General features: G+C 44.8%; 1 protein-coding gene across 1 annotated transcript in view; it reads right to left on the reverse strand.

Moving 5' to 3' along the window:
- LOC147701153 (sialic acid-binding Ig-like lectin 14) overlaps positions 1–22,215 on the reverse strand; it is a 297,336-nt gene that overhangs the window by 55,369 nt on the left and 219,752 nt on the right. Inside the window, exon 5 of the mRNA XM_086929914.1 lies at positions 1,435–1,710. Coding sequence (XP_086786040.1) covers positions 1,435–1,710 — 276 coding nt within the window. The remainder of the gene's footprint in view (positions 1–1,434; positions 1,711–22,215) is intronic.

Here is a 22,215-nt window from a genome sequence, read left to right on the forward strand (position 1 = left end):
GTGGAACCCATCCTGGCTTTCCCTGTGAGGCGTCCACTCCTGGGCACCCCCAAGGTGGAGGCCAGGCATCCTTAGCATTGTTGGGATCGTTTTGGAGATTAAGCAAGCTATTGCCCAGAGTTGCAGAGTGGGACTCCATGATTGGAATAGGCACCGAGGCGAGAATTATCAGGTCTGTGGAATTTTTTTTGAGCCCAAGACCCGCCGAGGAGGGGATTTGAACCTGGTCCCGGGCTAGACCTCTGCATCAGGGTCTGCCGCTCTAATCATTGAGCCACACTTCTCCATTCATTGAGCCACACTTCTACCTTTACGCTGATTCGAGTGTGCTGGGATACCCAGGGCTGTGATGTCGCTCTTTTGGGTTCTTGGGAGGGTTGCACCTTGAATCTCTGCTCTCTTTAAATTCTGCCTAGACTCCGAGCCACAGTCCTTTCAAAAATCAGTCCCCTTCTTCTGGAACTACCCACTGGGGTTCTCCTATTGTGGGAAGACATGAACGCGGTGATGGACCCTGACCTGAGCAGGCTGAGCGCCACACGTGTGCGATTGAACAGGGAGGCTCTTCCAGCCTTTGTGGCTGTAATAGGTCTGGAAGACCTCTGGAGAGCCCAGAATCCCCACCTGAAGCAGTATACTTATTACTTAGCTCCACAAAGTTCCTCCTCATGCCTTGACACTTATTCACACACCATGCCAAGGTGGGGGACATTGGAGAGGCTGCACATTGCAGCCGAGTGGTGTCTGATCACTCCCTGGTGGGTATCAGCTATTTAGCACTTCCACATTCTCTAGACTAGATCCTTGTGGTCTGTGAGATGGAGAGATTAGGGAAAAACTACGCTTGTCGGCTGATTTATATTTCCAAGAGAACCGGGGAATGGTGGCATTCCCTTCGCACCCTGTGGGAAGCCTTTAAGGCGGTTATCCAAGGACAGACCCAGGCATTGATTGGAGGGAAGAAAAGGGAAGCGGTAGTGGAGTCTAGGGCCATTGAGTGGGAAATCCTCACCCTTGAGATTAGATTGCCTAAGGAAGGGGGGCGGATTTACGCCATAAGCTAATGCTGCGCCAACATGATCGACGAGCCGTGGTGGAGAATGCAGTTGGGACATTAGCACTGGCCCCACAGCGTTGCCTGTATGATGTCGGGGACAAAGTTTCAAGGGGCTACTGGCCTGGCTCAAGAAGTGAGACAGGAACCACTCTTGGGTGGTGTGAGTCAAGGACAGAGGAGGAGTACTACAAACATAAAAATAGCAGACATATTTGCGTCCTACTACAAAGACATCTACACTCCCACAAGCGTCCGAATCGGGGCTAACTATGAGGAGTTCTTGCAGCAATATATGGTATGCTTCAAGAACAAAAATGCTGAAATATCATAATCATTCCAAATCAAATGATTTAATGTCCATAAAGTAAACAACTTACACATAACGTTGAGACGCACCATGGTGGAGTTCTGTGCACCCAGACTGTTTCTTGCTGTGCAGTAGTATGAATGTTCATGTCGTACAGCGCTCCATATTTTGAAAGTACTTCCGGTTTCACTCAGGGTGCTGTGATTTGCACTTCCAGTTAATCTGTGCCAGGTATAGCTCGATATTAGTGGGTTGCTGTCACTGGAACATATGAATGTAACTTGTCCCCCTTCCACCACTTCAGCAGTGCCGCCGCTGATGCTAATGTTTGTGTTCTTGGGTGAGTCTACAACAAACATGTGCAGAAAATTGTGAATTTTACAGTTTAATTCAAAACAGTCGGTAAAGTGAAAAATGCACAAATATCAAACATTGAAAATCCCAAGATGAAATTTATAAAGACAGTTTAACCCCATGGAAATCGTTTTTTTTAGATTTCATAAATATTCAGTTTTGCATTTCACAATTGTGAAAGTTACAACCCGCTTAGAGGGTTTGGTGACTTGGCAAAGATTTTGGCAGCATCTGTGGCTGCAAACCTTTGATACGTACTCTTGGAAACCTCAGTTGGGAGTGGATGCCCCTTTCATTTTCCATCCTAAATGGTATTAGTAATAATTTGTTAATTTAATTTTGCAAGTCAGAAAGAACCATCTTTTTTATAGTCGCACACCCTGTGATGTTGCGAACCACAGGGTTTGTGAAAGCATTGTAGTTTGTTATATCTGTCGCTAAAAGTCAGATGTATGACTGGATTCCTCAAATGTGAATTGAGTTGAACATATATTGAACCCAATGATTTTGGGATTAATAGAGACAGGCGAGCTCTAGCCCCTTTTGAAAACAAGCATTGGCAAAGCCAATAGTCCTCGACTAAGTGAAGTTTGTTGGCTTTGTCGGTGTGTTTAAGTTATGTTGCCCAGCAGTGCAAGATGCTGTGCAACATGGCTTACAGTTTAAAAAAAAACAGTGCTATGATGCAACCAGTATTGACTGCGTCATAGCATACACAATTTCTCCAGTTCAAGGCATTAAGCATAAGTAAATGCCAAGTAGCTCAAGGTAATCGTTCCAGGTGTTAGCACCAGCCCACATGACTATTAAACTACTCCCTAGCAAACCAAGATTGCTAAAGCTCACAAACTGCCCTCAACTCAAATGTTATCACTTCAAGAAAGGATTATTAAGGAAAAGTAGAAATTACATGCACAAAGGAATTTAGGACAACAGACATGAAACTGAACTAAGACAATCGTAAATCCAGTGGCAGCTCCTCAGCTAAGGGGGAGGAGTGTCGCCCCACTGCTCACAGAGCAATGTACAAGAATTTTTGAAGATATTATCATTTTATTTTTAATATTGTCAGGTTAGGGCGGGGCAGGACTTGGCTCCCCTGATGTCGGGGAGGAGGAGTGATTACTGCATTCTAAAGTGTGCATGATGCTTTGGCCGGCCGTCTTGTCTCAGCCAAACTGTCTTGCGCTTGCCATGTTCTCCACGCAGGCTGCAATACAGACTCTGTGAAGAACATGTCCAGGCTCCCTGTCCCCATGTGAGCACTAAACCACAACGCTTAGATCAATCACAATGCTGCATTGCAGCATTGTGATTGGCTCAGGGGGGCCTGGGTGCTTCCTGGACAATGCGCAGAGGAATCACGACATGGGAGAGACGGAGAAGAGACAAGGCGATCAGGCAAGTGAATTTTTTTTTCCCGATCCCCGCCACCCCTGTACCATACTGGTCCCAAATGTTTAAATCAATACTGTAGTGTAGTTCCTATTTTCCCAATAGGCTCTGCGCATTGGAATAACATAAACAGCAGTGTAGACGTAGGACTGAGGTCATCTAGGTCTCTACTGACTATGTTAAACTTTATTTAGGTTTGCGCCAGCTAGCTCAGAGGTCACTGGAAACTTTCTTGAATGAATAGGGAGGGACTAGCTCCCTTGGCTCAGACAAGAAGGGATTCAGTTGCCAACAACCGCATAAACATGACAACTTTGCTCCCTCAGAATAAGAGTATATCTCTAGAGTCGTGTGAAAACAATAGACAGAAATTTCACTCAGTCAGCAGTGCATACTTAGTTTCACCAGAGTGCAGAGAAATAGAGAGACGGGCGTTTTCAATAAAAAGGTGGTATTTATTGAACAGTCTTCTTTCTCATGTAAGAGAAATGAATTGCCACAATTGCAATACTTATAGTAAAGTAAAGTGCGTACAGTAAAAGTAGTATTATGAAATAATACTGTAAAAGCATTGATACGGTTTCTTAGCCATATGATACTTTAAAAAGGATAAAATATATACATAGATAAATACATTGACTAAAATACTCAACTAGTGCTTCTAACTAAGCCTACCCTGGTGTACCTGACCTAATCTTAATACTTGGGAAGGGATGAGTAAGTAGCAGTTTAAGTTAAGTTGATTAAGATTATTTTGCCAAGAATCTGAATCAAGAATTCTCTTAAGGGTTTAGTCAGCGCCGTACCTTGGTAATAGAATGTGGGAGGTCTGGTATCTCTTTCCTGGGGGACTTGATATCCCAGCAACCCGCAAGGGTAGGCTGGAAACACCGGAGCTGGATTTTCTTGGCTGGAGAAAAAGACAGCGTCTCTCTCAGTGCGTCAAACAGGAGGGGCGGCTTCCGTGGGCACTCGCATCAGCTGGGCTCTCGGGCAAGTAGATGGCCGCTCTGCTCCAAATCACTGTGTGTTTGCTTAAGGCAACTGTTGGTATTTTATACCTGAAAGGTGCCGGGTTTGACGTACGGTTGGACATAAGACGACACCAAGAACTAACAGTTCTTGCAGGACTTCAGGAGTTCTTGTTCAAATCAAAACAAAAGCAGGGGGGTTTTCCCGGGCTGCTGGAGGCTTGGTTTGTTTAAAGAACGCGTTGTGCTTTCTAGGAGTCGATGGGAATAGCCATGCTGTGCTTTGGATTGCATGGGCTATAACTGAATATGAATCTGATGCTTATGCCTTTGTCAGGATATTATTGATTATAACCCCACAGGGGGATAAATCGGGAATATCGAATTAGGGTCCTAGATAAGAACACAACACCCACTCCACGGATTGATGTCCATCATTACTAAAAAACTAAGCAATAGTAAACATTCAATGATGCATGTGTGTTTTCCGACCCACCCCAAAATACATATTTCTTATTTGAAATGGTATATGGTAAATACACGAAAAATTAGTATTTGTACTGTACGATTTTCAAGCAATGTCATCATTCAGATAAATGCATATGTATATCAGCTGAATGAATTGCGAAAATTACACATGAAATGGCTCTAAATACAGAAAGGAAGGTCGAGACCATTTCATCTCATATTTATACAATTTGCTTTATATGTGCTAGAGGCTGAGGTAAAATATTGTCTCTAGTGTCCTAAAATAGAAGCTCTGTTCTCTAAGAATAGTTCTACTTTAAGCAGAGTACCATGTGCCAAAAAAAAGGTAAATATTTCGAAAGTATGGGCAAAAATAATTTTGCTTTCAGGGGAAAAGTTCCAAATATTTTTTGTAGCTTTGTTTATCAAAAACTGAAGGCCGAATTCAGAGTTCAGGGAACGCTGTGTGCTCATTGTTTTCAAGAGTTATTCTCGTTGATTGGAGAGAACATTATTTCAGACAGACCTGAAAAAAATTGGTCTATCAGATCAGGTGAAAGTTCAACTAAGTTCGAAAATACTGCAACTGTGCAGTTTTCTGTGTGATTGCTATCATCTATGGTTGGATCAGCAATGCTCACAGAAGGCTGCACCTGTTTAGTGCTGCTTTCCTCTCGTACTTCACCGCCACCTACTCGTAGTGGTGAAGTCTCAACGAATGCAGTCATCACAATCAGTAGCCGCTGGGGACAACACGATGCATGAGTCGTTACAGGACCTAGCAAAGTTCAAGTTCAAGTTCAAGTTCGGGCATTTGTAAAGCGCACTACTCACCCAGAGGGTCTCAAGGCGCTAGGGGAAGGGGTTCATTATTTGTCGAATAGGCAGGTTTTAAGTTCTTTTCTGAAGGAGATGTGGTTCTGAGTAAGGTGCAGGTGGGTGGGGAGTGAGTTCCAGGTCTTGGCAGGCAAGAAGGAGAAGGATCTGCCACCCTTGGTGGATTTTTGGATGCGTGGGACTGCGGCGAGGGCTTGATTGGACGATCTAAGTTGGCGGGTGGGTTTGTAGAAGGACAGTCGAGTGTTGAGGCATTCGGGTCCTAGGTTGTAGAGGACTTTGTGTGCGTGGGTGAGAAGGCGGAAAGTAATTCTTTTGTTGACGGGAAGCCAGTGGAGGTCTTTTAGATGTCCGGTGATGTGATTTTGGCGAGGGATGTCTAATATGAGTCTCGCTGACGCGTTTTGGATGCGCTGGAGTTTTTTCTGTAATTTTGCTGCGATTCTGGCGTATAGTGTGTTACCATAATCCAGTCGACTCGTGACCAGTGCGTGGGTGACAGTCTTTCTTATTTCGAGGGGGATCCAATGGAAGATCTTTTTTAGAATGCGAAGTACGTTGAAGCAGGAGGACGAGACTGCGTTGACTTGCCTGGACATCGGGAGAGAGGAGTCTAGGATGAAGCCAAGGTTACGTGCATGGTCTGTGGTTGTGGGTGCTGTGCCCAGAGCGGAAGGCCACCAAGAGTCGTCCCAAGCTGAGGGGGAAGATCCTAGGATGAGCACCTCCGTTTTGTCTGAGTTGAGTTTAGGCGGCTATGTTTCATCCATTCAGCTACTTCTTTCATGACTTCGTCAAGATTGGTTTTGGCGGTGTTGGGGTCTTTGGTGAGGGAAAGGATTAACTGGGTATCGTCGGCGTAAGAGATGATGTTGAGGTTGTGTTGGCGCGCGATGGATGCGAGTGGGCTCATGTAAACGTTGAAGAGGGTGGGACTGAGTGAAGATCTTTGTGGTACACCACAGATGACTTCAGTGGCCTCTGAGATGAATGGGGGAAGTCGGACTCTTTGAGTTCTCCCAGCGAGGAATGAGATGATCCAGTCCAAGGCTTTTCCTTATATACCGATGTTGCTGAGGCGATGTAGAAGGGTGCTGTGGCAAACTGTGTCGAAAGCGGCGGATAGGTCGAGTAGGATGAGGGCCACTGTTTCTCCGTTGTCTAGGAGTGTTCAGATGTCGTCGGTCGCTGCAATGAGGGCGGTTTCGGTGCTGTGTTTGGCTCGAAACCCGGATTGAGATGGGTCAAAGGAGTTGTTGGATTCAAGGAAGGCGGCAAGCTGGCTGTTGACGGCTTTCTCGATGACTTTGGCCGGGAATGGGAGGAGGGATATGGGTCGCTAGTTTTTAAGTTCAGAGGGGTCTGCTGTGGGTTTCTTCAGAAGGGCGCTAAGTTCGGCGTGTTTCCAGCTTTCTGGAAAGGTGGCAGAGTTGAACGAGCAGTTGATGACATCACGGATATGGGGTGCGATGATGGAGTCAGCTTTGTTGAAGATGTGGTGGGGGCAGGGGTCGGTAGGCGAGCCAGAGTGGATTGAGTTCATGAGGCGAATGGTGTCTTCAGTGGTGATTGGGTTCCAGGCGTTGAGGTTGTTAGTTGGCGGAGTAGGATCTGAGGGGGGTGGGAAGGGTTGATCGCTGGGAGTAATCTCGAAGCTGTTGTGGATGTCGGCAATTTTGTTGTAGAAGAAGGAGGATAATGCGTCGCAGAGGTCTTGGGAGGGAGTGATGTCGTTAGATGCTGCGGTGGGGTTGGTGAATTCTTTGACGATGTTGAAGAGTTCCTTGCTGTTATGGGTGTTGTTGTCGGGACGATCCTTGAAAGCTGATTTTTTGGCGGATCGAATCAGTTGGTGGTGTTTGCGGGTGGCTGTCTTGAGGGAGGCCATGTTATCGGAGGTTGGGTTTTTTCTCCATATCTTCTCCAGGGTGCGGCATAGCTTCTTGGATTTTTTAAGTTCGTCATTGAACCAGGGAGCCTTTTTGCTGGCTGATTTCATCTGGTTCTTTTTCAGGGGTGCTAATTCGTCAGCACTGTGGGTAATCCATTGCCTGAGGTTGGTTGCCGCTTGGTTTGGGTCCATTAAGAGGGTGGGAGGGTTTTGGCTGAGTGATGTGAGGAGTTGGTCGGAGGTGATTTTATTCCAGTTTCTCCGAGGAATAGGTTGTGGACGGTTGTGGGTCAGGGTGGTTTTGTAGCTGAAGTGAACACAGCTGTGGTCTGTCCAGTGGAGAGCTGTAGTGCGATTGAAGGAGATGTGCTTGCTGGAGGTGAAGATAGGATCGAGCGTGTGTCCGGCCGTGTGGGTGGGGGTGTTGACAAGTTGTTTAGGTCCGAAATTGGCCAAGTTGTCCAGAAGGGTGGTGGTGTTGCTGTCTTGTTTGTTTTCAAGGTGGTAGATGAGGTCTCCTAATAGAATGTAGTTCTCGGAGGCGAGGGCATGTGGGCTGACAAAGTCAGTGATGTCGTCGCTGAATTGAGTGCGGGTTCCTGGAGGCATGTAGATGAGGGTGCCTCTAAGTGTGGTCCTAGGGTCGGTGTGGATATGAAAGTGGAGATGTTCGGCGGTTGCAAGATTATCGTCGGAGCTGGTCGTGATTTTGATGGTGTTCCTATGGATGATGGCGATGCCTCCTCCAGTTTGATTGGTGCGGTCTTTTCGGATAATCTTGTAAGAGTCCGGTATGGCTATGGCGATGTCGGGTGCTGAGGATGTGTTCATCCATTTTTCAGTAAGGAAGGCAATGTCAGGTGATGTAGTGTCGAGTAGGTCCCAGAGTTCTGTAGCGTGTCTATGGACCGAGCGGGTGTTAAGCAGGATGCACTTTAGGCGGTTGAAGTCGGAGCTGTGTGTGGAGGAAGTGGGTTTGGTGAGGGTCCTGAAACAGTGGAACTTGCAGGAGAATGGGCCGTGGGTACGTCCTGGGATAGCTACGCAGCATTGTGGTGAGCGTCCGGGTTGAGGGCGAGGAGAGTTGCGGTGGCATAAGTGATTCTAGTGGGTTGGGAGCGGCGGGAACCAGGGGGACAGGCGCTGGGCGCAGTCCAGGCGCGGACGGGCATAGACGGGCTTACCTTTGGCGCACCTTCGGCGCGCATGGGGCGCTTCCGCTGCACGTGAACGTTGCGTGCAAGTGCATCTGTCATAAATGGGTGGTGGGGGAGGGGCGAGGGAGGCTCAGCAGGGAGGCGGGGCGGGCTCTAGAGGACGGGCTTGCAGGGACAACAACAACAAAATGGCAGCGGATGGTAGAATCAACAAAGCACCAGAGATCAATGCAACGAAGGCAAAATGAATGCAAAATGAATGAATGCAATTGCGCTACAATTAATTATATGCTGATAAAATGAGGCAGACTGCAATAATTAGCGTTACAACAGTCTCAGTGAAATTATCGAGCTAAAGATGTAAACGCCAGTTCACAAGCGCAGCACAACGATACCAGCTCGAGCAGGGAGCCTGGGGAGCGACCGCTCACAGCAGCGACGAGACGGTCACAGCGCTTCCAGGTATGGGAGCGACGTATGTGGTCAGTGGGAGGGAGGCTCAGCTGGGAGGCGGGGCGGGCTCTAGAGGACGGGCTTGCAGGGACAACAACAACAAAATGGCAGCGGATGGTAGAATCAACAAAGCGCCAGAGATTAATGCAACGAAGGCACAATGAATGCAAAATGAATGAATGCAAATGCGCTACAATTAATTATATGCTGATAAAATGAGGCAGACTGCAATAATTAGCGTTACAACAGTCTCAGTGAAATTATCGAGCTAAAGATGTAAACGCCAGTTCACAAGCGCAGCACAACAATACCAGCTCGAGCAGGGAGCCTGGGGAGTGACTGCTCGACAGATGTCCAACACGCATTCTTCTCTGCATAGCAGACATTGAAGCACAGGTATGATGCAATTTTGCCAGATTGGTCTGAATGAAAGAAACCAGGTTGTACTCAGATCTCTTAGCCGGGCCAATCCAAGGACCTTAGTGATACGGTCTTGGTATTGTATTGCTAGGATCGTTTCTTCCATCGTTGCTAGAGTCTTGCCTGTGGATTGGCTTGCCATATCGGTGCAGAAGAAGCAAAAATAAAATTCCTGCCACGAGTCCCAAGATCAAGGGTAGGCCGCCAAAGACAGAATGGACACAATTCGGGAAGATGCCCAGAACTGTTTCAAAGGGTGTTAACAGTCCCGAAATTTTTTTCTTAAAGTCATCTTCAATGCCAATAGTATCAGACATGTTTAAGATTTGGCTCAACACTTCTACGAAATGTACGGGGCAATTTGTTGATAAAAGGGTATGTATCTCTGTTGTTGTCCTTGCAACTTGCAGATCATATGTTTCTTTTGATGACGTTAGAGGCACAGTTGTTTGTAAAAGAATAGACTTTATTCTGCTTAAAGTATTAATTCCAATAGAAGAGATATTCAACCGAGGCCATAACGCAGCCCCCATATCTGGATTGCTGTGTGGATACAATACTTGCATACAGCAAATGGCCCTGGAAGTTACAGATGTCAGACAGGCTTTTCCTGGCAGCATGCCACAACAGCTGTGGTCACTTATTAAAATGTAACTACCGTTAGAAAGTGGTCTAAAAAACGGCTCTATCTGTTTTGCAGGCGTGCCGTGCAGGTGACATGAAAGGTTGTTTGAAGACCCTTCGCAGGCTCCATGCAAATTAATGCCTTGACACAGAAGTGTACCACTTAGTGATTATTTACAATTCTTACCACTAAGAAATACCTCCTTGTTTCCTTCACTATAACATATGTGTGTATAAGGTAAATTCCAGGTTGATTTGATGTATTCTTTACCCAACCTTTCATACTGGCCTGCTGGTATATACTCTTGACAGAAATTAAACTGGAAAGTTGTTATCGGAATTGTAATCGTTCCATGTATTATCCATTTGATGACAAGTCTCTCTGACATTGTCAAAGGTAATCTCTCGAGTTTTTCAATGCTCAGAATCGTATAGTCTGCTCTTTTTTGTGCCAAACTGATTTGTTTATCAGTAAGGTTACAGATACCGAATAATGGCGTTGTGTTGATTAAACGCCATGGTACGTAGCCTGAACGCAGATTTTGCAGCGTCCATACAAGCTGTACAATAGAATGTAATTGAGACTGATCATGTTGTAACATTAGCAAGTCCTGGTCTATTATATTAAAGGCAGACTATACAATGCTGTCCAGTGAATATATTCTGGAAGACAGAGTCGTTAACACATTGTCCACAACAGAAAGTTATTTTTCCAAATTTTTACGATCAATTTCTCGTATTTTTTCTGCTGTCTCAATTTGCATTACTTTCCATGCTTCGTTTTATGCAGCGTATACACCGGCCGCTATGAAACGTTTTTGACGCTGTTTGCGTGGTCCCATTATGAAATCACGCAAGTCAGCACCGTCTTTAAGTAAAGTCAAGTGTTGCTTAATTTCAGCCAGTATGGATTTCTGTAGCCATCCGAGGCATAGTTTCCCTACACTGTATTTTGTAACTATCCCTGGATGTTTTCTCTGGGAATATCTAGGGTCTGGTCTGGGCATTTTGAACCCCTGTGTTTTGTTCAGGAATCTATCTTGACAGTTATTCGTGTCTGTTGGCCAGATCAACCACTTTTTCCAATCAGTACGTGTTCTGTTTTGGTATAAAATATTAGAAACGTCTATCTCCACATCAGTGTTGCTGTCACTATCAGGCATGGGTTTCGGAATAGACGGTGTATTCATGTCTTTTATCTTAGCTAGGCCAAGACAAGTACTTTGTTGAACTGTTTCATTCAAGAATATCATTTGTTCTGGGATCATGCAGGCCCTAAACAGTGCTTCTAGGCCTTGTACTTGCCAATCTTTGGAACCCCAAATTGTTTTTGTTTCAATGGTGTTTTTCCAAAATTCGAAACCTAATGTAGACATCTTGTCATAAAAATGTTCTGAATAAATCAATTTAGTATTTGTCAACATTGTTTTCATTCCTGTTCTATTTGACAATTTAAAATAAAACGTTCTTGGATCACTGTTATTAAAACCTGAGAAGTATTGGAATTTCTCAGAAAACTTTTTCGAACTGTCTTTAGGTGGAGTTGGACAGTGTTCCCACTGGTTAAAAGATAAAACATTTCTAGGCTGAGCACTTTTATGCAAATAGTGATCACCATAATGGTTGTAGCAGTAAAGCTCTTCATAATTGGATGAACCCTGCAAGTAATCTTGTTCTGTAAATTTGGCTGACATTACTAAATCTGACATAATATTATTAATGTTTTCAAAGTCCCAGTCATCAGAGAAGCTACTAGGTGTCACAAAATCACTTAATGAAATCTTGAGCTGGTGAGGATACTTCAAGAGCTTGACCGGGCCCAAAATGTCATAATTAGATATGTCTCTTTCAGTTGGTGAGAAAGTTCAATTACTTTGTTTTTAAAACTTTTTGTTGGAGGCGTTTCTTCATGTTCGCTTGGATCTTCAGAGAAACTGTCGAAGTTGATGAAGTAGCCTGATGCAGTTCTGTCAATTGTTGGAATAGCTTCCGGATTTTCATTTGCTTTTGCATTTTTCTTTGTTTCATAGAATAGTCTGAGGCTACATCATTGTAGATTGGTGTTTCTTGACGAACTGTTACTATTTGGGTTTCAAGAGGCACAAGTTCCATGGCATTATTGCATAGTCCTTTTTTATTCATTGCAGATTTCTCCAATTTGATTAGTCTTTCAGCATGAGCCTCCTGGAATGTAGCAAACTTTGGTATTCTGCTATTTCTTGGGAGTCCACTTGGCCTACTACTTATTATTGGCCACATGATTGTGGTTTTACCAGGTCGATGGATAAAACTCGGTTCTCCTTTTTACCAGCAAGAGGCGGTAGTACTACTGATCTTGTTCCGCTGACAGCTAAGACAGGTACTGCTTTTCTGTAAGAAGGCCTAAATTCCTTCTTTACCGCGATCTTTTCTCTGACCAGATCCCCAATTTTGGAATCCAGACAGGTCTTGCTGGGACAGGTGGTTTTTCTTCAGTGGCTGTCGGCTGTAGTTTCAACTTTATGTTACTCAGGTTTTTTCTTTTTTCATTTAAATGTGACTATCGAGGTCCTGAATGTGCATTCTAGTTCCGAACAATAGTTCGTATGGAGTTAGACCTTCTATAGAGATTCTTGGCAGATTATTAAGACTATGTTGGACACTTGTTAAATGTTTGACCCACCCATCACCCGAACCTAATACCCTCGCCGTTATAGATTGCTTTATGTCCCGGTTTTTCTTTCCACAACCGCATTTCCCTCGTGGATGAAAGGGAGAAGAATACAGCAATGCGATGCCCATTCTGTTCATGGCCTCTTTGTAAGCTCGAGAGCTAAATGCAGGACCCTGATCAGAATGTAGCATGCCAATTGCGTATGTGCCGATAAAGACTCACAAATCTTTTATAACAGTTCTGGCGTCAGCCGAATGCTGGTGTCTACATTTTAAGTGAATCTAGTCTTAGTAATTATGGGGACGCATTTCTCCGACTGGATTTCTGCGTTATAGATCGCCTGATGCTATCTAATAGTGGTATCTGGGCTACAGGCTGGACCGGTTCACAACTGCGATCTCTGTTGCAGTCCTTGCAATTTTTTGCAAAATAGTAGATATTTACGCTCATTCCAGGCCACCAGTACTCCGATTGTAGTTCCATCAGAGATTTTAGGATCTCTTGATGCCTCACACCCAACCCCATGTGTGCGTCTTCAATCAGGAAGACTCTCCGGTTCGTGTTTGGAATTACTCTATCCCCCACTCCAGGGACTTGAGCAAAAGGAACGGAGTTTGCATCAGTTATGTATGTATTACTGAGTGGATAGTTGAGAGCTAATGCTGAATAATCACCTTTTAATGAGGCTTTCACCGCTAGCATGGTTTCCCCATCTATGTGTTTTTCTGAACGCTTTTTTGTGGCTACGGAAGCCGGTCAAACCTCTTCCACTGCGGCTGTATTAGCCAATGAATTCCCTGCAACGTGAACGCCATCACGTCGATGACTCAATGCGTGTATCACGTGAGTCTTTCGTAGTTCTTTCTCCAAAAGAACTACTTGTTCCCAAAGCCTTTTATGCTTTATTGTAGCACCTGTCTCATCTTTGTAACCATTTTTGATCAATGTCTGCATGTCATTGTTATAGGAGTTGACGCAAAAATACGAATCGCACACCATTAGTGTGGGGAATTCTCGATCGGCATTTTCAAGTGCCATCTTTAAAGTTCTTATTTAAGCTCGCTGAGCTGAACATTTCCTGAGTGATTCCGTTTTGGTAATCATTGGTTTGAATTTACCAGAGCGCCAGGGACCTTTAACAATCGCGCAAGCTGCATCATAGGATTTGTTTTCTACATCAAAGTGTTGTGCGAATCTGTCCATATAGATCACGCAGGTATATATTTCTATAGGCAGAATTTCGATTGGCAGAGGATATTCTTGTTCGTATTCTAGATCATCTAGTTTTTTCAGCTTCGGGTCAAAATAGTATTTTACGTCTTCTGCAGTAATAGAATTCTCCCATTGTATCCATTCTGGATCTAATGCCACTGTTTTTAGATTGACTGGGCTTGTTAACGCCTCAAGGGCTGATTCTGCTGTATAAACAGTTACTCTCTTGCCTTGGGCTAGGGCTCTTTCTCTTGCTACAGAAGTTCTAACCGCCGTTAGAATTCTTCCTGTGGAGCTGAATTTCATTTCAGTTTCAGTGTATAAATGTGATTTGTAAGCTATAGGTACCGTTTCTCCTTCATTAAAGGTCAGGTATGTAAATCTGCATCTTCCTGGGATGACTCGGATTACAAGGTTGCGTACGTTTTCACGTGTTTGCAATTTTGTTTTAGTTAACATATCTGTTTGTAGTGATCTTAAAATGTTTGTGTGTTTCTGAGTCCAATTCATTTGTTTGAAATCTGGTTTTATTAGTTCATAGCGAGGTTTAACCCTCTCAGCATAATTTAGAATGTATGTTCTTCCGAAATTCAGGAAACCTAGTAGTGATTGTAAATTCTTCAGCGTTTTTGGTGCTTGGAGTACAGCACATTTCTCTGCGAAATTGTCTGCCAGGCTTTTGCCTTCACTTGATCATTTGTATCCTAAAAACAGGACAGTTAGATGGCAATTTGTGACTTTTTAAAGTTGAATTTGTAACCCTCTGAGGCTAGTCCAAGTATTATGGTGTTCACCCTTTTTAAGTGATTCTCCAGGTCATCATCTGTGAGATAGATGTCATCGACATATAATAATGCTTCATCATCATATATTTGTAGTAACTCTGTTACCCTTGCTGAGAATAATCCTGGGCTATTCTTGAATCCCTGTGGGAGTCGGCAAAACTGTTTTTGCGATCCAAATATTGAGAAAGCAGTCAAATACCTGCTTTCAGGTGCAATCGTTTGACAGAAGAATCCATTAGAGATGTCTAATGTCGATTTATATTTTTTGCGCACAATGTTATTCATTAGTGCTGCACTATGTGAGTTTTGTACTGCAAATGTTTTTCAACATGAGTTAAGGTGTCTGTAGTCCAAAACTAGACGATATGAATCGTCTGGCTTGGAGACAGGAAACAAAGTGTGGTAAATAAAATTTACCTATGCGGAATTTCTATGCGGTAAAGTTCAATAAGAATAACTCAATCAAAAAATGAAAGGCAGAGTCCGTGGCATTTGAGTTTATAAGGGTTTTATTCCTTAAAAAGGAATTGGTTCGAACCAGGTATCATGTTCCATCACCACGAAGGTTCTGGAAGGGATAGACAATACTTTATTAACAGAATACCATATATATAGTAAATGCATTTCAATGGTGATGGGTACAGAAGGCGTAACAGCTGAGAGAAGAGAGATAAGAACGCATGTACCTAACAGAAGGCGTGCACAAGGGCGTACACGGAGGTGTGTGCTAGACAACGTCACATGAAAGGTGTCACAGATGGGTGGATCCATAGACGAATCCTGCAGTGTCAGCAGAAATATATGGCAGAGATGCGCGCGCAGCAGCATGACGTGTGATTGACGTGGAACTGGAGGGTGAAGGGGACTTGACATTTAGCACCATACGGGGAGACAGAAGTCTGGCGTGTCAGAACAACCTAAACCCAAATCACATCTAATATCTTGTGTTTGAGGAACTGTATTATCTAGAAGGAAAGGTCTCTCGGGCAAAGGCTATTCTATACTGACTGCTAGTGCGTGCATATGTGTCTACGTGTCTACATGAGATGCGAGGGGGCCATGGGCCTACCATGGTAACAGGAGCAATGAATTACTTGCACAGAGACAGAAAGGCCGGGCCCTTTGCTCTGCAGCTGGGGAGATGTTTTCCTAAATCACTAGACAGGAATGTATTTTCGAGGAGCGGAGCAGATAACTTGAAGGTAAAATACAGTCTTGGCAGGCAAGCAGGCCGAGCCGGGCACCGCTCGCCGCACAGGGAGTAGGGTAAGGGTCATGGAAGCGGCAGGCTGCAGTTTTCAGAGACAGAAGGCAGAAAGGGCTCGATGGCAGGAATCAGGGCCTAACTCGCCAGGGCCAGAAAAACGTGAAAGTGCACCATGTAAAGACGGTGGCACGGCATACTTAGGAACTGAATATTCGACCCATTCATGGTGGATCTGAAAGAGGACATGTTAACGTTGGACGCAAATGTATTTGCGTCTTCATAGCTGGCTGTGGAGGGAACATACATGTACTTGAAGCACGTACATGGAGCCGTTGGGCTCTAAGTTAGGGGACACAATTGACCATAAAAATTCATATTACCTCATTCCCTCCTTGTCCCCTACGGACCCTTCATGATATATCGATCTTCATTAGTCTATCAATTTGTTCATATAACATCATTTGCTCTTCCTTTTTCTGACGGGATTTAGAACGTGGACTTGAATGGGGAATACATGATGTGGCGCACAAGCCGCAAATCGCTGGCCCACATTGTAAACATAGGCAACAACTGAACACTATGAGAAGGGCAATTCCGAGGAAGGATAGGACCTTCCATCCCCAGGCTGATAGTACACTCCAGAACCAACCGGACCAAGTCCAGGTGCCTGGATTCTGGTGTATCTGACTTGCAATTTTATGCAGACGGGTTATGGCTCTATATACTGATGGTGCGTTTTCTGGAATGAAAACACAGCAACTCGATCCGATGACTCTACAAGCTCCGCCCCTATCGGCCAGGATGACGTCAAGGACAAGACGATTTTGAAGAACAACAATCCGCATAGCAGACTGCTCCTCTGTTAAGTTGCCTAGGGCAGAAGTAGTTTCATTCACTACTGCCTCGAGGGTTCTGGTTAATTTACGTATCAGTTTACTATTAAAGACAGCACCTAAATAGGGAAAGAAACCTTTATTGAAATCTGTATGCTGCTCCCATGCCGTTTCAGTGTAGTCGACAATCGGGAGATCTCTCTGTGGTCTAATGTGTACTAGATGGGAGTCCCTATGATAATCAGGAGGGGCTAGGAAAACAGGTGGCAGAAGGAATGCAATGTAACAAGTACCATCCCAATCTAGAGGTAAGCGTATATATGCTGTATGTCCACAAATGAAATAAGAATGACGGGAAGCTTTAAAAGTAGACTTGCCTTTATCACTGAATTCGATCACAGTAGTACATCTACTATGACCCAGGTGTACTGAACCATTCTTTCTGACACATAATTCACCTTTGACTGGTAATACGGACATAGCGGGCCAAACTGGTTCGGTTTCGGATTCAACATTCAGAATCATGAGGTTAAGTGTAAAATTACCTAATCCATATACTTCGTTTTCTAGATCTGTCCCTGTCCTTTGGGGAAGACCCTCCTTGTCAGGGAAACATACTTTATGCAGAACTGTGTTCAGATTTCCCCATACCCAATTACCTTGGTAAACTACGGAATCAGAATCTAAAGAGTTCATTAAACTAAACCATGCACCACAGGAAAATATATGTGTAACAGTATACTTGCAGCAATAATCAAAAGACTCGGAAAAAACATAATCAATAATGTCACTATGCAGTGACTACGGAGAGATTTACAATATTCATGTTTCTTGATCTGTTTCTGTCTATCTCTCTCTCTATTGGGGTCTAGGGGGTACATGTCAGAAACGTGTCTAACCGATTCACCTAGGGGAGGACTTAAACAATTAAACTGTCTGACTTGCTAGACCTCAACTTCATGCGGAATTCCTGGGAAGGAGTTTTCTCTACCAGGGGGAGCTTTGTATCAGTCTCTGGAAGGGGGCAGGGCTGGGAGTCTAGTTTCGGAGACAGTCCATAATGTTTTTTAATATGACTCGAGTGAAGCCAGCCCTTGCGGGCCTCCACCTTGACCGCGGTCCTTGTTGTTAATAACACGAGCTTCGGCGCTTGCCAACGGGGCTCCAACGGACTCCTCCTGTCAAAGTTCCTCACGAGCACCAGGTCCCCCGAAACAATTGCGTGTGGCTTCGCCTCGGTGTTGTCGGGAAAGGCTGCAGCTACCTGTGAACGACAAGATTGTAGTGTAGACATCAAAGAGGCAAGGTAATCTGTCAGCATAGTACAGTCAACATCAGTGATTTTACGAGGCAGAGGCGTCCCCCACATATTCAGTGGCCTACCAAAGACCACTTCATACGGGGATAGCCCTGTTCTTGAATGTGCGATCATTCTCATGTAAAAGAGTGCAACTGGTAAGGCTACTATCCAGTCAACGCCTTTCTCTCTACAGATTTTGGCAAGGCAAATTTTCAGGGTCTGATTATGTCTCTCTACGAGACCTGCTGCTTCGGGATGTCGGACACAGTGGAACTTCCATTGATAACCTAGCAGGAGTGATACCTGCTTCATAAGCTCGGACGAGAATGGCTGACCGTTATCTGACTATACGATACGAGGCAAGCCATACCTGGGGAAAAATTCACGAACCAGCTGCTTGGCAGTGGTCGGAGCAGTGTAATCTAGGGGTGGGCGGCCAGCTACGCTCCGTGCACGGAGTGTGCGTAGTTCCGCCCACTCCGCATTTTGCGGAGCTGGCGGAGCCAGGCGGCACTACGCACGCTCCGCAGACGGAGCGTAGCTGGCCGCCACCCGCCTCCCTCCCGCCCTCCCTAAATACTTTAAAATAAAAGAATGCTATAATTTAAAAAGCACTTACCTTGCCGCCGCTGGCCGCCGCGTTCCCCGGGGCTCGTTATCTTCCGTCTTCCGTCTTTATCAGTAATGCGCATGGGCGGGTGGCCGCGCATGCGCATTTTCACGAGAAAATGCGCATGCGCGGCCGCCCGCCGGAGGTGGGCGTAGTTTCTCGCCCACTTCGCGTAGCTCCGCGAAGCCCCACTCCGCGAACTCCGCCCAGGGTTAGTGTAATCTGGGACTGGATATGCTTCTGTCCAACGGGAGAGTGCACATACAACTACGAGGACATATTTGAATCCTCGACAATGTTCCATCTGGATATAATCCATCTGGAGGACTTCAAAAGGGTGATCGGGAGGATGAAATCCACCTTGCTCTACGGGAATGCTTTTACCTGGGTTGAACTGACAACAAATCATGCAAGTACGCACTTTCTGTTTGGCTGCTGCTCGTAAATGTTTATTGAACCAAAGGTTTTGAATACTGTCTAGCATGGCTTTTTCTCCTAAATGTGCAGGACTATGTACTGTGTTAATGATAACTTGAACCATAGAGTCAGGGAGAAACCATGTGGCTTTCCCCTTCGTCATCCATCCCTGTTCTGTCTGGATCCCTCCTAGTTCAATCCATTTCTTGATTTCGTCTGGTGTAGCATGTGTCTGTATGTCAATTACATCTAGGGCGGGATCTCTAACTGTCATGCAATGTATTGGTGTTGGAACTATTGTCTTTGTCAGGTCAGTTGCGTGAGTCTGAGTCTGAGCTGTATGCTTGGCCGTTCGATCTGCCAGGTCGTTACCCTGGGAAATGGTATCTGTGACTTTCGTATGTGCCTTGCATTTCATGATGGATATCGCTGTAGGCAAATGTATTGCGTCTAACAGAGCTTGAATGAGGGGACCGTGCTGGATTTTGGCTCCGTGAGAGGTCAAAAAACCTCTCTCTCGCCAGAGTACACTGAAGTCGTGTACGACTCCAAAGGCATAACGTGAATCTGTGTATATGTTAACTCTCTTGTTCTTTGCTCGAATACAAGCTTGAGTCAGAGCGATGAGCTCTGCTGCTTGGGCTGACAGAATGTCAATACAATTTGTTTCTATGACTTCAGTTTCGGTCGTGACTGCGTAGGCGGCCACTAACTCTCCTGTACTTGTTCTCATACATGAACCATCCACATAAAGTGTCAGGTCTGGATCTGGTAATGCAGTGTCTGTCAAGTCTTGTCTGGGTTTCGTCGTAATGGTAATGACTTCAATACAATCATGTGCCAAAGGGTCTGTCTCACTTAATGGCAGAAGTGTAGCAGGGTTCAATGTATTGCAACGTCTGATTTCTATGTGTGGCTGAAACAATGTCAATTTGTAACCTGTCAATCTTGCTATAGTCAAGTGCTGAGTCTGTGTTCTGTTTAAAAGAACTTCCACGGAATGTGGAACTTGTACTGTCAACTGGTGTCCTAACACTATGGAATCACTTTGTCTGATTGCTAGAGCTGTTGCTGCTACAGATTTTAAGCACGCAGGCAGAGCCTGGGCTACTGGATCTAATGCACTAGAAAAATAAGCACACGGTTTGTGTGAGCCTGCTTGATCCTGGGTAAGTACTGACAATGCAGTACCTTCGCGTTCTGTGACAAAAAGCGTAAAAGGCTTACTGTAACATGGTGTCGCTAAAACTGGTGCTTGACATAGGGCTTTCTTTAAGTCATCAAAAGCTTGTGTATGTTCCTGAGTCCAAGGGAGGACAGTCGATGTCGCTGCCTCCTGAGTTGTCAACTGTATGAGTGGCTTGGCTAGAAATGCATACTGAGGAATCCATTGTCTGCAGTAAGAAGTGAGGCCTATAAAGGCCCGTACCTCCTTTTGTGTCTTGGGTTGTGACATGTTTACAATTAACTGGATACGGTCAGGCGTTAGCTGTCTCCCCCCTTTGGACAGCAAGTGCCCAAGGTAAACCACTTGCTGAACACAGAATTGCAGCCTCAAAGGGGACACCTTGCTTCCCTTGTCAGCCAAGAAATGCAAAACCGTCAGTGATGCTTGTTCACATTCTGGTTCACTTCGGGCGGTGATCAATAGATCATCGATATACTGCAGTAAGGCAGTGTTGTCAGGCATATGAATACTGTCAAGTTGTCTTTTCAGTGCTTGGCTATAGATGCTGGGGCTTTCTGTGAATCCTTGAGGTGCGCGTGCAAATTTGAAGCTTCGGCCATTTAAACAGAATCCGAAAAGATATTGGCTTTCTGGGTCAATTGGGACACTAAAGAAGGCGTTCTTCAGATCAATTACAGTAAAGAACGTTGCCTCTGAATCAATAGCTGTCAATAATGAAGAGATGTCTGGAACCACAGGATACTGTGGGACAATGCATTTGTTCAATTCTCGTAAATTGATCACTAATCGATAAACTGGAGGTGCATTCGGATCAGTACGTTTAAGAATTGGAATGATAGGGGAATTACATAGATTCGAGTCGGTTTCTACAACCACTCCTTGTGCAATGAGCTCGTCAATGATTTCAGTAAAGCCACTACAGCATCTGGGGGTAACTTGTATTGTCGGATTCGTGGTAGTATTACTCCTGGCTTGAGTGTGACACGATATGGAGTGATGTGCATACAACCTACATCAGTGGGGCCTTGTGCCCATAAATGTGCAGGAACATTCTGTAATCTGGGATCAATATCTCTCAACACATAGTGACCCTTAAAGTCACGCAAGAACAATCTTACTCCTTCCGGAGAACAACATATCACAGCACCTAGAGCCTTCAGTGTTTTGATACCTAACAAGTTTTCTGGACATGATTTCGTGAGCAATAGATCTGTAGTGCGAGACAACGGACCAACTAAAAGTGGTACTGGTTTCAATACTTCATTTACAATAGGCTTGCCTGAAAATCCAAGGGAAACATTCTGTGAGCCTGAGAGGGGTGCCCCTGGAACCTCGTCGTGACTGATTGTTGTTCGGCTTGCCCCTGTGTCAATCAAAAACTTTCTATCTTTTCCTAATACTTGACTATGCACGTAAGGACCCTCTTGATCCACAGGAACCTCAATAAGAGGCAAGCCAACCTCCCTCTCTAGGCTGTTTCATGTATATCGCTGATAATCGGGATAATCAGTTTGTGCATACTGGTACATCTGCTGAGTTGCATGTTGTGTTGCGGCAATCGGTTGGGGCTGTGGTACCGCTACGGTCTGTACTGTCTGTTGTGGGGCATGCATAGGCTGTACATTCTGTGGAACGTGTTGTTGGGCCTGGTCTTGTCTAGGTTGACGTGGTCTTTCTTTAGTTTTACCTGTAGCTATATTATGTTTCAAAACTGCACAATCGTTTATATAGTGGCCTGGCTGTTTACAATAGTTGCATGTCCCTTTAACAGGAGCTGCTGAATTATTGGACTGTGGCATACCCCTTTTCTGACCGTCAGTTGGAACTGACTGAGGAACTAGCATTTTCATTTTCGTGTCTTTCATACGTCTTTGTTTGTGATCATGTTCTTCTCTAATCCTGTTCTGGTGGTACTGTAACATTTGTAACATTTGTGAAGGCGTGTTTGCTTGCCATGTGCTCTCGACTTTTAGTACACGATTCTTAACTTGGGGCAGAGAATCCTCAACTAATTTGGATACAAAAAGGTGTGGGTATGACTCGCTACTTGCTTTCAGGCCACTATTAATAATAAA

Source organism: Lissotriton vulgaris, chromosome 7 (genome assembly GCF_964263255.1).
Source record: "Lissotriton vulgaris chromosome 7, aLisVul1.2, whole genome shotgun sequence".
In the NCBI taxonomy this organism is placed as follows: domain Eukaryota; kingdom Metazoa; phylum Chordata; class Amphibia; order Caudata; family Salamandridae; genus Lissotriton; species Lissotriton vulgaris.